The sequence below is a fragment of the Ictalurus furcatus genome, chromosome 7 (genome assembly GCF_023375685.1).
Source record: "Ictalurus furcatus strain D&B chromosome 7, Billie_1.0, whole genome shotgun sequence".
Lineage (NCBI taxonomy): Eukaryota > Metazoa > Chordata > Actinopteri > Siluriformes > Ictaluridae > Ictalurus > Ictalurus furcatus.
In genome coordinates, this window is record NC_071261.1 from 27,363,792 (window position 1) to 27,379,741 (window position 15,950).

Below are 15,950 nucleotides of genomic sequence, written 5' to 3' on the forward strand. Positions count from 1 at the left end.
GTTCAGTGTCACTGTGACCTTCAGCAGCACCAGGATTCTGTGGAACTGTCACAAATTCCCCCTCAGTGCACAGCGTGTGTCCTGCAGTGAGTGCTGCTGTGCTTTTGTTTATGTTTCTTGTGCAGTATGGAGCCTTATTTCCATGTTTCTATGTAAATCTACACCTTTCTCTCTTTTTTTCATTTTTATTGGATTATGGATCTGCATACTTTGATATTCCCTTCCTGAACTTTGACCTCTGCTTTGAACTACAGTATGATGAAGATGATTGGTTGGGCCTTAATAAAGAACATGCTGAGGTTACTCACTTGTGTTCTGTCTCATCAGCTTTGCACATTACACATACTCACATTAAGTACTTTTTTGATCCCTGAGGAAACTGTTTTGTTGCAGCAGTACAATAAACACAGAAGTACAATAGACACAGAAAATGCATAGATTGTAGTGCCCATTCCAGTAAGTAAATAAAAATAAAATATAATAAAATGAGATTTTAAAGTGACTGTAGTCTAGGTGATCATACAGTGACTGTCAGTAAAATTTGTGATAGTCCATGAGAAAAAATAATTGTAAAAAATAAACAAGAATACAGTGTGGAGGAATGTGAGAAATGTTGAGTTATTGCAGTGTATACAGGGCGGAGGTGTACAACAGCTCTAACAGTAAAATTGATGATCTGTTTACACCTTATGTTAAAGGAAATAAAAGTATACCACGTTAACTGACTGCCTACATGCTGGTCAGTGCTGTCATTAGTGTCAGCAGTATTGAAACTTTTTACCACCACATACACAAACCACAACAGCGCTCTCTCTCTCTCTCTCTCTCTCTCTCTCTCTCTCTCTCTCTCTCTCTCTCTGTACTTCCTTTCACACACATTGTTTTAAGACTCCCACTAGAAAGGAAATAGTTTACACACCCCTCTTAAAATTGCAGGTTTTTGTGATATAAAAAAAAAATTAACCAAGATAAATCATGCTAGATCTATTTCCAACTTTAATGTTATACAGAAAGCAACAATATTAAAAAGAAAGTTGGATTTATAATAAAACTTGCGAGTGTTGTCACTGTTTGCAGGACTGCCAGACTGATAAAATGTAAAACTTTTTGGCTATCTAACACAAAACTAAGTTATTTTGGTGTCGCTAGACAAGCGGAGGCACAACTAAGCTGTCACCGTATGGGTTTAGCTGCTACAGAGCCATGCAAAGTACGTTATCTGTCCGTATGCTCTGCTCATATCATATTCACGTAACTTGGAACTCATATAGAGATTTACACACCTTGTTTTCCTTCTCAGCATGGGAGGATGTTAGTGTTTCAGTTTCAACCCCTTTACTGTTTAAAAAATAATCTGCGATATCCATTTTTCTCCTTCCAATAACTGAAACCTGGGCTGTAGCCCCGAAGATTTTTTCTTTAGCCTTGAAGAATTCTTCACATGGAGCAGTTTGTCACTACATCAAGACGGCAGTACTGTAATCTTCATTGAATGGAGGCAAGACCAATCAGTTTACAGGGAAATACATGGAAATACTTGTGTTTTATTTCCTGAAAGGCCTCAATAATTGCCAAATGCTAGCTCATACAGTCAGTGTGAGGGGAAAAACGGATATACACAGATTTATTTATTTATGCTTTGGGCCATTATCATACTGGAAGGTAATTTTTTTTCTTCATCTTCAGCTGTCTAACAGAGGCCTGCAAGTTTTGTGCCAAAATAGAGTTGGAGCTATCCATGATTCCCTCTATCTTAACTAGAGCCCCAGTCCCAGCTGATAGCATGATGCTGCCACCACCATGCTTCACCATGGGTATGGTGCTCTTTGGGTGATAGGCTGTCTTGTTTATGTGCCAAACATATCTTTTATGCCACAAAATTTCTACCTTGATCTTTCTCATCTGACCATAATACATTTTGCCCCATGGTTTGGGGTGTTTATTGCAGGACTTCCATCTGATTGGCCTTTCAGCAGTGAGATCCTGTACATGCTTTGTAAGCTCTTTGTGGACAATGGCATTAGCAATCAGATAAAACCAAGAACATGTCAAGAAAATTAAACAGAAACAGCTGATCTTTATTTGGGGTTAATCAGAATCACTTGATTGATGACAGGTGTATGATAATTACTTTTCAACATGAGCTTGACTGTGATTGGTTCATTCTGTGCACAGTCACATGCCCCATTATATAAGAGTGAGCACTGGTGTGTATCCAGGTTATTGTAAGCTGTGTGATTCCCCCCCCCCCCCCATAATATTTTAAATGTTTTTTTTTTCACTTTTATTGGTTGATAATTCATATTAAATACTGAAAAAGAACTGACTGGTGTGTAGATGTTTTATATCCATTGTATATTCAGTCATGTAGGGAGATACTTTTTACACCACAATTATAATGTGAAATGTGGAAAATGGTGAAAACACTTTTTGCTGGTTGTAATGAATTGTAATAAAAGGGTAATGTATGAATTTCCACCTGCATCACCACTTGCTCTCTCTCTCTCTCAAGTGTGATTGGTCTTTAGAAACACAGGAAGTGTTGAGGCTTTAACACAGACAATGCTCATTCAGTCAGACATCAGTGTGACAGGATGGAGCTCCGTCCACTCTGTGTGTTTCTCTGTGAGTAAATGTTCTCTGTTTATCTTCATTAAAGTGATTGGTAGTGAATAAAGTTTCTAATTAACAGGCTAAGAGTCCTGTCATCAGGTTCTGTGTGATTATTTATCTGTAGTTCAGGATGCTCAATTTAGTGTGAAAATTGAATTCTGCATTTTTGTGGTATGTTTACATTCCACCCATTTTATTTTATGAGTAAAATATTAAATAGTCACGGTATTAAATCACCAACTGCATGTTTATCCATTAGTACTCAGTATGCATTTAGAATTTTACAGTTTATAGTTTATTTAACATTTGTTTGGTGATATTCTCGGCGCTCTAACATTTGTAAAGTGAAGAAAGTTGCTCTTGCAGATATACTATAAAACTCTGCAGGTCTTAGCGTCTGGCGGGAGACTGTGCCAAGCAGACAGGAAATCCAGCGACATTTATATTGATCGAGACATGACACTGTGTTCATCAGATCAGAGCAGATGCTGCTTTGAATAAATTTATTTTAGATTAATATAGCATATAGAGTGTGATACCAGCTAACAGTTCATATTATACCACCATGCTGTTGAGTGCTGGTTGCAAGACAAAGCACATGTTTATATTAATGTTGTCACACTTTATCATGTCTTTATAAAGTGACTTGTACAGGGACTTGTACAGCGGACATAACCATGTCGTTTAACAGACAATTTCATAATGGTTGATATGGTGATGTTTTCTGTAAGGAGATGATTATTTAACATTGATGGAGTGTTTATGTATCGTTTATGGAACATTTATGGAGTCTTGAGTGTCACTGCTTTGTAATATTCAGTTTTCCATCATGGGAAAGCCTTTATTCCACGAGAAAGAAATGTAGAGTAATATAGATTGTCCTTTGAAGTTTCAATGTAACATGACAACAATGATTGAATGTATATTTTTGTAACCACAAGTGTGGAAAAACAGATCCTGATGAAGGGGAACAACTGCTATTAGTTGCCATAATGTTAGTGACAACAAGAAATGACTTGTGGTTTGTGCCTTGTGGCTGTCACACAATATTAAACATGACTATAAATGGTAAAAAGCATGGAATGTTCATTACTAAGATAAACATTGTAACTGTTGCCATATTGCTGTGGTATAAGAGGAATAAAACACTTCAGGACATGCTGTTATTGTAAAATAATCAACTTTGGAATGGTAACAGTAAATCCACTTCACATTGTGCCACATCACACCACCCTGTTGTTGGCTTATTTTCTTACAACAGCAAGCCACCCAAGCTTTATTGTATACTTCATCTGTCATTTCTTCTGTTTCTCTCCCCACGTTTAGTGCTGATGGGACTCATCCACTGCACAACAACAGGTGATTCTTGTAATTTATTTATTTATTAAATATTTCCTTAAATATACTGATATATATATTTTTCCATACAATATATGGCTGTAAAAAGTCTACAGACCCCTGCAGGTTTTTGTGATGTAAAAAAACATGAAACCATGATAAATCATGATGTCAGAACCTTTCTCCACATTTAGTGTGAAATTATGATGTTTAAGAATTAAGTGAAAAACAATCAGAAACATATTAGGGGGGAAAAGTAACCATAAAAAACTTGCAATAAACTAGCTGCATAAGTGTGCACACCCCTAAACTAATACATTGTTGAAGCACCTTTTGATTTTATTACACCACTCAGTCTTTTTGGCTAAGAGTCTATCAGCATGACACGTCTCCACTTACTTGACTTATATTTCCTCACTCTTTCTTGCAAAAACATTCTATATCCATCAAATTGTAAAGGCATCTCTGGTGCACAGCCTGCTTCAGGTCACCCCACAGATTTTTAGTTGGATTCAGATCTGGGTTCTGACTACATCATTCAAAAACTTTGATCTTCATTTGGTAAAGACATTCCTTTGTTGATTTGGATGTATGGATGTATGGTCATTGTCCTGCTGAAAGATGAAATTTCATTTCATCTTCAGTTTATTAGCAGACACCTGAACATTTTGCACTTAAATCGACTGGTATTTGCAGCTATTCATGATTTCCTCTGCCTTGATAAAAGCCCCAGTTCTGACTGAAGAAAAGCAGCCCTAAAGCATGATGCTGCCATCATCATGCTTCACTCTGTGTATGGTGTTGTTTTGGTGATGTGCTTTGTTTTTTTTCACCAGACATACCTTTTGGAATTGTCAGGTCTGGTCTGATTGGTCTCATCAGACACACATTTTTCCACATAGTTGGGCGTGATTTAGTCCAGCTTTGATGTTTTTTTTTGTGAAAAAGGGCATCCGTCTAGCCGCCCTACCCCATAGCTCAGACATGTGAAGAATATGAGAGATTGTCACATGCAGAGAGTAATCAGAACTGTTAAGAGGGATCTCCTGTTCATGGTAATGACAGCTGTATGATAATTACATTTGAACATGAGATTGAATGTGATTGGATCATTCTGAACATAGCCACATTCCCAATTATAAAAGGGTGTGTACACTTATGCCAGGTTATTGTAACTCTTTTATTTTTCATAGTTTTCCCTCAAATGTTTCTGATTGCTTTTCATTTATTTATTTTTTATATGTTGCAGTTTCACATTGAGGTTGGAAAAAGTACTGACATGATTTATCTTGGTTTAATTTTTATTTACATCACAAAAACCTATTTTAACAGGGGTGTGTAGATTTTTTATATCCACTGTATATGTAAATCTTGGTCTGTTCCATTAACGGATGTGAAGACAAGTGGCTCAAATTAGTAAAATCATATGAATAAATACATGTATTGTAAATTAGATAACTTTATGAATCTTTCTGCCTTAAGAACATTAAACTTTACTCAGTGTTTAGATCATCTTTACACATATAGCTTCAGTGAGAACTTAGACTATAAGAGCTTTTAATATAAATGCATACACACACAGGCAGGATCTGTAACACGTGGATTGTCTGTTGTGCTTCTTTGTCTCTAGCATTTTTACACATGTACATGGTTTCTTTGAAGAGATGTTGTAATAGGACTGGGTCTCCTTTACACTTTATGGCAGTGAACACAGAGTTCTGGTTCATGTCATGCATACAGCGATGTGCGTGTGTGTGTGTGTGTGTGGGTGTGCGCGTGCGTGTCCATGTGCATGCGTGTAACTGAGGTTTGTTTGGAAGTGTGCCCCCTGTGGTCAAAAGTGGAAAAGATGTGTGTAGTTTTTATTGGAGCGGGCATTATTTGCATATTTGCATATTCATATTCATATGCCATATGTTTTACAGATTTTATTGTTTATGTTACGGTCTTGTTATAAATATTCGTATTTGCAATGTTAATCATTTGGAAAGGCACAAAACACATATGAGCATAAAATATTTTATTATTATTATTTAAAATATTTTCAATATTTTAAAGTAATAAATACATGACTAAATAAGAACAGGGGATTAAAGTTGCTCCATATTTATTTATTTATTATTAATCTGATTTTGGCTACTAGTTTGTAATTTGTATGATTTACAAAGTTTGATATAATGCTGGTGCATCATGATAGAAAGACCACTTCCTTATTAGAAAGGACCATTTGGCTCAAAGAAAAAAAACAAACAAACATAGGAATTAAGACTTATAGCATATTTTAGCAATAAATCTATGTATATACTTCTTAAAAAGTCATGAATATGAAAATCATGAATACATCAAGAAACTTGACTGTATTATTTTTAAAGACTAATTAGACTTTGCCTATTTAGAAGATGTTATGTTGGTTAAATCCATTCCATTCTTGCTACCCACCAATTTATAGCAATATGCCTCTAGAGTTATAGATTTTCTCAGATTAGCATAAGAATATACATGCTCTGTTTGCCTACATAATTAAGAAGGAAGAAGTACGGAATAAAACATGCCCAAACAAAAAAGTCACAACCAGAATAGCTACAAGAACAGAGATAAAGGCAATGCATGCACTGAACGTTACATCGCAGTGAGTGAGTGTTTGAAGTCCTGTGACCATGTGACCACACAAACATACACACACACACACACACACACACACACACAAACACACACTAAAGCTCTCACTGCTTGGCTTATGTGCCACTCAGCACACTGGTGGTCTTTCTCTGATACGCTGTGAATAAAGTTACTAGCATGTGGTATAAGCATGTATAAGCCTGTGAAACCCAGCCCCCACTCTGACCACTCCTCCACCAACACCATTTTGTCTAACTGCGTGGGCTGTCTGTATCTAGGTAAAAGGGCAATAGCCACACTGTACAGCTATCTTCATGCTTAAAAGCAAAAAAGTGCACATGCATAACCAGAGATTCTATGAGTAGAGACAAGCCACTGCTTGAAATATGAATGGAACAGCACATAACATTAAACATGGTGGCTGTATTATGTAAGCACCACAGGAAATTGCTTTAAGAATACACAGAAAGCCCAGCTTCTCCTAAAATTTCATTAAAATTCAGCACAGAAATGTTTACCAAAATGTTTACATTATTCAATAATCTTGTTGGAATTCAATATTTTAGTGAATCAAATGATCAAATATCTCACTGCAATATTGTGTTTGTTCATTTAATTGTTTGTTTTTTCTGGTGGACAGTGCAGCATGTGTAAAAAAATCTCCTTTGAAGCCTGTGACACAGAGATAACAGACACTCAGTGAAACTCGTGCATCTCTTGATGTTTATTACAGATTTGTATACGAAAAATTTACATTTAACATATTTCTCTTCACTGTATATTAACAGGAAATAGAGATCTTTTGTAAAATGAATGGTTATAGAATGGGCTACACCTGGCTTTGACAGATCTGTAATGTAAATATAATGCGTCTTGCTGATCAGGGTTATCACATCATCACAATCTATGAACTCCATTTCCCAGAACTCAGCACAGCCTACAAACGTGACCGCTGTGACCTACAACATCCAGAACTTCTCACACTCTCCTGATTACTGATTACACACCTGGATTCAATCACCTGCACCACCACACTTACATTATATAAGGACTATCAGCACTCACATTCATTGTGAAGTATATAAACAGTTGTGTCCTAATACACCTGATGGGCCCAAGTGGTTTTCTAGTGTTTGCTAGTTTGGTTTTTGACCCAGTTTGTGTGGTATTGTTTTCTTGTCTCTGCCTTGCCTCTTACAGTCTGTTTGCACATTGCATGATCTTTGATTCTGCTACTGCCTATTGATTTGGATTTGTTTGCCTGTGTGATAAACTGCTTTATCTGCATTCGTGCTCGCCTCCATTACATGACAAGGGTAATTTAGGCTATACAGTGGCAAGAAATAGTATGTGCACCTTTTGGAATTTCATGGTTTTCTGCATAAATTTGTCATAAAATGTGATCTGATCTTCATCTAAGTCAGGGGTATTGGCAAATTTGCCTAAAAGAATAACACAAAAAAAAATTCTTATCTTTCATGTCTTTATTGAACACACCCATTCAACATTCAAAATGGCAGTGGAAAAAGTAAGTGAACCCTTAGAATTAATAACTGGTTGACCCCCCCTTGGCAACAATAACCTCAACCAGGCACTTCCTGTAGCTGTGGATCAGACCTACACATCGTTCAGGAGGAATTTTAGCCCATTCTTCCTGGCAGAACTGCTTTAGCTCGGTCATATTCTTTGGACGTCTCCTGTTTATGGCTTTCTTCAAGTCATTCCATAGCATCTCTATTGGGTTGAGGTCTGGGATCTGACTTGGCCACTCCAAAAGGTGGATTTTGCTTTTCTGAAGCCATTCTGTTGTGGACTTGCTCTGGTGTTTTGGGTCATTGTCCTGTTGCATCACCCAACTTCTACACAGTTTCAGCAGACGTACAGACATTCTCACATTATCCTGAAGAATTGTCTGATATACTTGGGAATTCATCTTCCCCTCAATGATTGCAAGCTGGCCAGGCCCTGATGCAGCAAAGCAGGCCCAAATCATGATGTTTCCTCCACCATACTGTACAGTTGGGACGATGTTTTCATGATGATATGCCGTGCCCTTTCTATGCCAGATGTAGTGCTGTGTGGTTTTTCCAAATAGTTCAATCTTAGTTTCATCAGTCCACAAAACATTTTGCCAATACCGCCGTGGAGTGTCAATGTGCTCTTTTGCAAACTTCAGGCGTGCAGCAATGTGGCTTCCTTGGCTTCCTTCGTGGTGTCCTGCCGTAGATACCCCTGCTTGTTCAATGTTTTGCGTATTGTAGACTCATGAACAGAGATGTTAGCCAGTTCCAATGATGCCTTCAAATCTTTGGCTGTCAGTCGGGGTTGTTTCTTTACCTCATTGATGAGTCTTCGATGTGCTCTTGGTGTCATTTTGACTAGGTGCCCACTTGGTAGAGTAGCAACAGTCCCAAAGTGTCTCCATTTGTAGAATGTTTGCCTAACTGTAGACTGGTGAATTTCTAAAGTCTTTGAAATCACTTTGTGACCCTTACCAGCTTTATGTAAATCAACAATTCTTGATCGTAGAGCCTCTGAAAGCTCTTTTTGGCAAGGCATGGCTCACATAAGCGTGTGTTTCTTGTGCAGTGCAAACTCCAAAAATTTGAGGGGTTTTTATCAGTCAAAGTAGCTGTAGTCCACACCTCCAAACTCATTTTCTTAACGAGACTCCAGGTGTGCAAAAAAAAAGCTTTTTTGAGGTCATTAACTCAAGGGTCCATCCATCCATCCATCTTCAACCGCTTACTCCTTTTCAGGGTCACAGGGAACCTGGAGCCTCTCCCAGGGAGCATCAGGCACAAGGCGGGTACACCCTGGACAGGGTGCCAGTACTAACTCAAGGGTTTACATACTTTTTCTACAAGCACTATGAGGTTTTTTTGGTTGTTCTCAATAAAGACATGAGGAATCAGAACTTTTTTTTTGTGTTATTATTTTAGACACATTATATTTGTCAATACCCTTGACGTAGATGAAGATCAGATCACATTTTATGACAAATTTATTCAGAAAACTATGAAATTCCAAAAGTTTCACATACTTTTTCTTGCCACTGTATAAGATCATTATATTTAATTCATTTGCAAGAAATATCAAAGTGACATTTTAACACTTTAAATTAGATTCTTGTACAGCTAGTAACACAAAAATATTTTATTTATTTATTTATTTATTTATTTATTTACTTATTATAACTGTGGTTGAACCTGGTGTGTGTCTGGGTGTGAAAGAGGACTCAGGAAGGAGACAAGTGAAGCTCCCAGCTCCCTTTATTCTCTCGGCCACACTTTGAGCACAATTCACAAAACCAGAACAACCAAAAATCCATTTTTATATTTCACGGCTTCTCCACTTCATTCAAGTTCAACTTAAACCAAATAATGTGCAGATGGGTGGTTGGGAACAAACTCTGGTAGCTGTAATGTTCCTCTATTACTGATGTTATTTTAACAGTGGAACTATCATAAAGGTAATTTATGGCAACATTATTAACATGGCAAGGTCATTTGAAGGTAGATTGTGCCTTAAAAGGATAAGACGATCATGATTTTATTTTGTATGCGTCCTCATGACACGGAAAGCAATTACTGTGTATGCCTCTGCATATCCAACATGTTTCTAAATTGTTTTATATGCATGTATGACTTGAATCAAACGCAGCAACCAGGCACTGATTTTAAGCAGTGTTATAGCACAGAGATGATCATGTGCTGTACAGTGATATTTGCAAACTATGGTGAGAATTCTAGATGATATACTGCGGGCCTCTTCAACATAATTTTTAAGTTCATGCGGGCCAAAGAAATGGAGGCAGCAGGTTTTATCTAGCTTGCAGACCTTGATACACCCTTAATTTCAAGATGTGGGGATCTATAAACTATTGACAGATATGTATTTGTTCCAGTTTCGGCCTGACACTAAATATTTAAAGGAGACAATCGACACACCACAGGAGCACAATGTAGATTAAGCTGGGATGCATAATATTTCACAGTACATAACACTTTAAAATGCAGCACTCTCAGCACCTCTAATGGCCCACACTACCCCGTAAAAATCAACTCTATGGTCAAGTGACAATGCAGTTGTATACTGGTCTGGAGGACCATGCTATTTGAGTTAGTGCAGGGTTTCTCAACCAGGGATCTGCTGACCCCTTGTGGTCCTTGGAATACATAACAGGGGGTCTGTTGGATTGTTTCTAAAATTATTGAAAATATGTGGTATGTTTGTTAAATATTTCAGAGTACATGCAGATTCAATACATATTTAGGCCCATTACATTTAAGAAAAGCCGCGGACTTACTGTTTTTTTAATCAAACCTTTGCTTGCTCATTCTTTAGTACCCTCGATCAATTTTCAGCATGTCATTATTAGTGCAAGGTTTATAATGAAAATCAAATGAAGCATAATGTTAGCAATTAAATGTGTGAATGTTTTATTATTCTATTCACCCCAAGCTGCAAAAACTTTTTGTTTTGAGTTAAGGAGTCCTAGACAAATCAGGTTGTGAAAAGTTTTGCAGGTTCTTGCAAGTTTGGAAGTGGTGTCCTTATGTATTTCGGTCTGAGCAACTCTGAGAGGCCCCTTAGAGGTTATAATTGAACTGTTGTATGTACTTTCTTTTTGGATTTCTCCATATTAATGCTCATGGTTTTGGAATGGGATGTCCTAAAGGCTCATATAGATGTGATGGTCAATGCTGGTAAATGTGCATGTTCTATGAGCATACATTCATAAACACTTTTGTCACTGGAGAAAGTGTACTGCATAGTTGCTGGCACACACCATCATAGTGTTTTGGATCATTGGTAGGACTATAGAACTGCGTCACATTCATATCGGCATATAAAGTTTATTGCTTTTATTCCTTTTATTCAAGGAATAAAGCTTTTTATGTATTACACTCTTTGTTTACCACAAATAACCATTTTTGTAATCTTTGGAGGTGACAAGAATCATGGGGTAGTAATGTGCAGTGCAGTATTCCCATGGTTCCACAGACCCCCTCCAAAACCTTGAGCATCTCTGTGCTTTCCGGTTTTCAAATATGCTTCCGAATATACTCAAATTTCTGATTGGCTAGGAGAAGATAAGGATTCTAGGTATTGTAATATTCATAATTGCAGCATAGAAGATTATTATCATTCTCCACCAAACTTTACTTTTGGACAATACATTCTGGTAGGTTGCATTTTCCTGGCATTCACCAAACCCAAATTCATCCATCAGACTTGAATATAATGAAGCATGATTCATCACTCGGGAGAATATGTCCAGTGGCAGTGCTTTACACCACTCCAGCTGACACCTGGCACTGAGCACAGTGACTTTAAGCTTGTGCGCCACTGCTCAGCCATGAAAGCCCATTTTATGAAGCTCCTGATGCACAGTTCTTGTGCTGATGTTCCAGAGTCATCATAGAACTCTGTAGTGAAGGATGAAACAGAAGATAGGCAATTTTTACACTCTACACACTTCTGTGAATTTGTGTGGTCTACCGCTTCATAGCTGAAATGTTGTTGCTCCTATATGCTACTATTTTACAACAATACCACTTACAGTTGACATTTCCACTGAGAAATTTCAGCTGACTTGTGGAAAAGGTGGCATCCTATGACAGTGCCATGTTTAAAGTCACTGAACTCTTCAGGATGAAGACTTCTCCCATTGTTTGTCTATGGAGTTTGCATGTCTGTTAGCATCTGTGTGCACCTGTTAGCAATGTGTGTGGCTAGAATTCCGAAATGCATTCATTAGAAGGGATATCCAAATACTTTTGGCCATAGTGTACATGCAGTTAATCATGCAGGATTAATATTTATAAAACATTATGTGGAAAAACATGAATTTCATCATGAAGTCACATGTTGCGAACAAACTGTGTAGGAAAAGGCATATAACTGTAGGTTATGCAATATGTGTTGAATGTAAATGCTTACTTAAACCCAACGTTCACAGAATTTCTGTGTGATAGTTTCTAATAAAGGAGAGACAGAGTACTTCTGTATAGCACCCACAGGAAACCATGACTCAGAGTTCAGTGATCCAGACACAGTTACAGTAGGAGGTGTGTTATGCTTTCTACTTTTGAACTACGTCTTTAAAGTTGAAGAAATTTTGATGTTTAGACATACTACATATATGTTGAGATAATCTGCATAAGCATTTTTATCTTTATTAGTGAGACAAACATCTGCGGTGAATGGCGCACAGTCATCAAAATACTCACAGAATAATGATGCTGTTACACCGACTATAGCAGGTTAGTGTATTTTAATCACATGGTGTCTATTCCATTAACAGTTAAAAGTGTAGACATGTATTTTGACTTTGTGACAGTGGACTCAGCTTAATGGTGAAACACATTGATGTCACTAGAGATTTATGAATATGGGGTTAAGCCTCTTTTAGTGGGGTCTGGGCATCCACCCCCAAATCTTTTTAAGCCACCAAACATCTTTCTAGTGATGTATATTATAGAGTAACAATGGGTTTAAAATCTATAGAAATAAAGTTATCTTTGGTCATGGTGTACCTGTTTCATAATTTGTGTTAGAGACTGATCTAATATGACTTACTTAAATTATATCAAAATAAAGAAATTAAAATCCACTTTGTCCCCATCTATCCAACACCAACAAAAGGCAAGAATGGCTGTACTATGTATCCAAAATACTTTTTGGATTTTATTTATTTATTTGTTTATTTATTTAGAGAGTGAGTGAGACGGCAATCAACACTACACTACTGCACAATGCTTTTCTTTCATATCAGTTTGTGTAGGGTTGAAATGCGTGTTAAAATGATGAGGTACCAACATATATTTTTATTTTCATTGCAAGATTATCCTAGCAGAGGCCGGTAAAATTTGCAAATAAATATCAATTTACCCTGTGTTTACTTTCTTTACTGATACAGACAAAAATGAAAAGACTGTGAGAGAAAAAAAAAAAGAAGAAGATGATGATGATGAGAGAGGAAGAGCAGGTACTACCCACTGTGCACAGAATATGATTAGCATTATATTACTGTGCTGTTTAACAAAAATCTGACCTGGACTCATTCAAACAATGTAGGCCTAATAACCACAGAGATATATGTATATTATATGTATAATACAGTATAGTACTATAGATATCACTTTGTATAAAACACATTTTCCTACGTTAATGTACTGCTTGAGACACATTTTTATAATTAAAATCCAAAATGATGCAAACTCAAACAGAAAGATTAAATACAGTGTTTTAATTTTACTAAATTATTTTTATTACACTTTGGCAGGAGACACAAATGAGGAGTCACAAAAAAGGGACAGGCAGTGAATTCAGAGGGAGAGAGAGAAGAAAGAGTAGCAGAAGATGGTGAGAGAAATGAACAGAAAGGTTGTAATGTTGAAGGCAGAGAGACAAGAAGAGATCAGAAACATGGAGCAGGTTATGGGGAGCAGAGAGATACAGAAAAAGAGGCTGAGAGAAAGAGCGCAGGAGACACAAAAGGAAACGACTCAGACAGACCACACATGCAGAGCAATCGTGGCGTAGACCAGGCTGAGATGAGAGGTGATAGAGCTGATGTCAGTCGAAGAGACACATTTCTACACTGACATGCCCACTGACATGGTTTTAAAGCTATTATTATCCAACGTCTTAAAATGCACATATGTTGATCAGGGAATTCAGTATTTTTTGCCCCCAACCCTTCTAGCAAACTTAGTTTTTGGACCTCTATTTTTAAACCCTGTATACGGCCATGCTAACGACGTCCCTGATGAAACATTTCATTACCCCACATACACTAAACCATACACAATTTGGGAGTCTACGAGCTGACTTTTAACCCTGAGGGATGCTGGAATGTACCAAATTATAATGTGTGAATTTTATGTGAATAGACTTTTAGAAAGAAGTGATTCAATATTGTGTTTTAATAAGCAATAATGTTATTACATTGTCATACTATTAATGTTAATTAATGGAGCATTGCTGAGGAAAAAACCTGATCAGGAAGTGTTGTTAAAACAATGTATTTGCACTTTTACTGACAAACCGTCACTTACAACACAAGAACACACTGTGTGGGTAGAACTGCTAGAGCAGTGAACAATATATGAATATAAATATGAATATTTGCTCGTGATATGAGTCAGGGAGCAGGACTTTGAGTAGTTAAGGTGTCTTTATGTGGAGTCTAACCTTGACCCCAGGGACGTCAGGTGTGGCTGTTGCAAATTTAGTTTTTTAAATTAAACTTTTTAAAGGTTTTTGTAAATTATACTGGGAACACCTTTTTGAACACCAGCTCTAATGCTGTCAGTCAGCTCCACTCATAAGCACTGGCTACATGACCTAAACAGTCCAGGATTTTGCAGGTTTGTTTGTGATTGTTGCAGCCAAAAATGCTCGTTTTTTTACTACAGCTTTTTTTTTTCTTTTCTTCAAAATTTATGATGCAATTTTGAGGTTTTTATTCTTTTATTTACTTGAATTGGTGAAATTGCAATTGCATGAAATTATTTTGTCTTTCACAGTGATGTTTGTTGGTAACAAACAAGTCTGGTAAAATAACTTATTGTAAGAAAGGAGTAAACCTTTTCTCTTGGTAACCTGATGTGATAGAGCTCTTTTTTAATAACTTTCTGAGACTGTAGATGTAATGCAGGACTCAGGGAGACAGAATAAAGGTCCATATTATAATAAAGGTTTATTAACACAAAACTTAGAGTCAGAACAGGCAGAATCATTACCAGAAAAAAAAAAAAAACCAAAACACTAGAAATGCAGACAAATCCAAAATGATATTAGTTTAGTTTCAAGGCTAGGCAGTAGTGATGTCACCATTGATACTGAAGTTCAGAAGCATGTGTCAAAAACATACAACACTTTGTTCTGCCAAAAACATGTGATCAATGACATCCGGAGCCTTGCTTCGGCACCAAACCAAAATAGTGCGTTGGAAAGTGATTCAGAAGAAGCGCAAACCCTGGTACATGTTTCAAAAGTGATTCAAGGAAATAGTGTTTAGAGTTATTTATAGTGATTAGTGATACAGAGATACAGTTATGCAAACTGCAAAGAAACAAGGGCATTCTGAAGTTCAGGGAAAAAAAATAACTCATATCAACAAATATGGGTGTATCTTTGTAAAAAGTTGTATTAATAATGTAAGAGCTTATGAATTAAAAAGACCCCCCCCCCCCATATACCCCATAAGGGATTTGTGTTTTGTTTATTAGGCCTAAATAATACACAGTATTACTTAATTTTACCACTTGACTTCATTTTGTGAAAAACAAAAATAATAAATAAATAAATAAGTAAACAAATAATTTCAAAGTATTGAAAATCCCAGATCCCAGCGACTCCTCTGAAGT

At 36.8% G+C, this 15,950-nt stretch overlaps 1 protein-coding gene across 1 annotated transcript in view; it reads left to right on the forward strand.

Moving 5' to 3' along the window:
- Window positions 1-2,331: 2,331 nt before the first annotated feature.
- Window positions 2,332-15,950, forward strand: part of LOC128610338 (carcinoembryonic antigen-related cell adhesion molecule 5-like) — a 42,452-nt gene continuing 28,833 nt past the window's right edge. Inside the window, exons 1-2 of the mRNA XM_053629585.1 lie at window positions 2,332-2,625; window positions 3,940-3,972. Of these exons, the coding sequence (XP_053485560.1) occupies window positions 2,595-2,625; window positions 3,940-3,972 (64 nt within the window). The 5' untranslated portion in view covers window positions 2,332-2,594. The remainder of the gene's footprint in view (window positions 2,626-3,939; window positions 3,973-15,950) is intronic.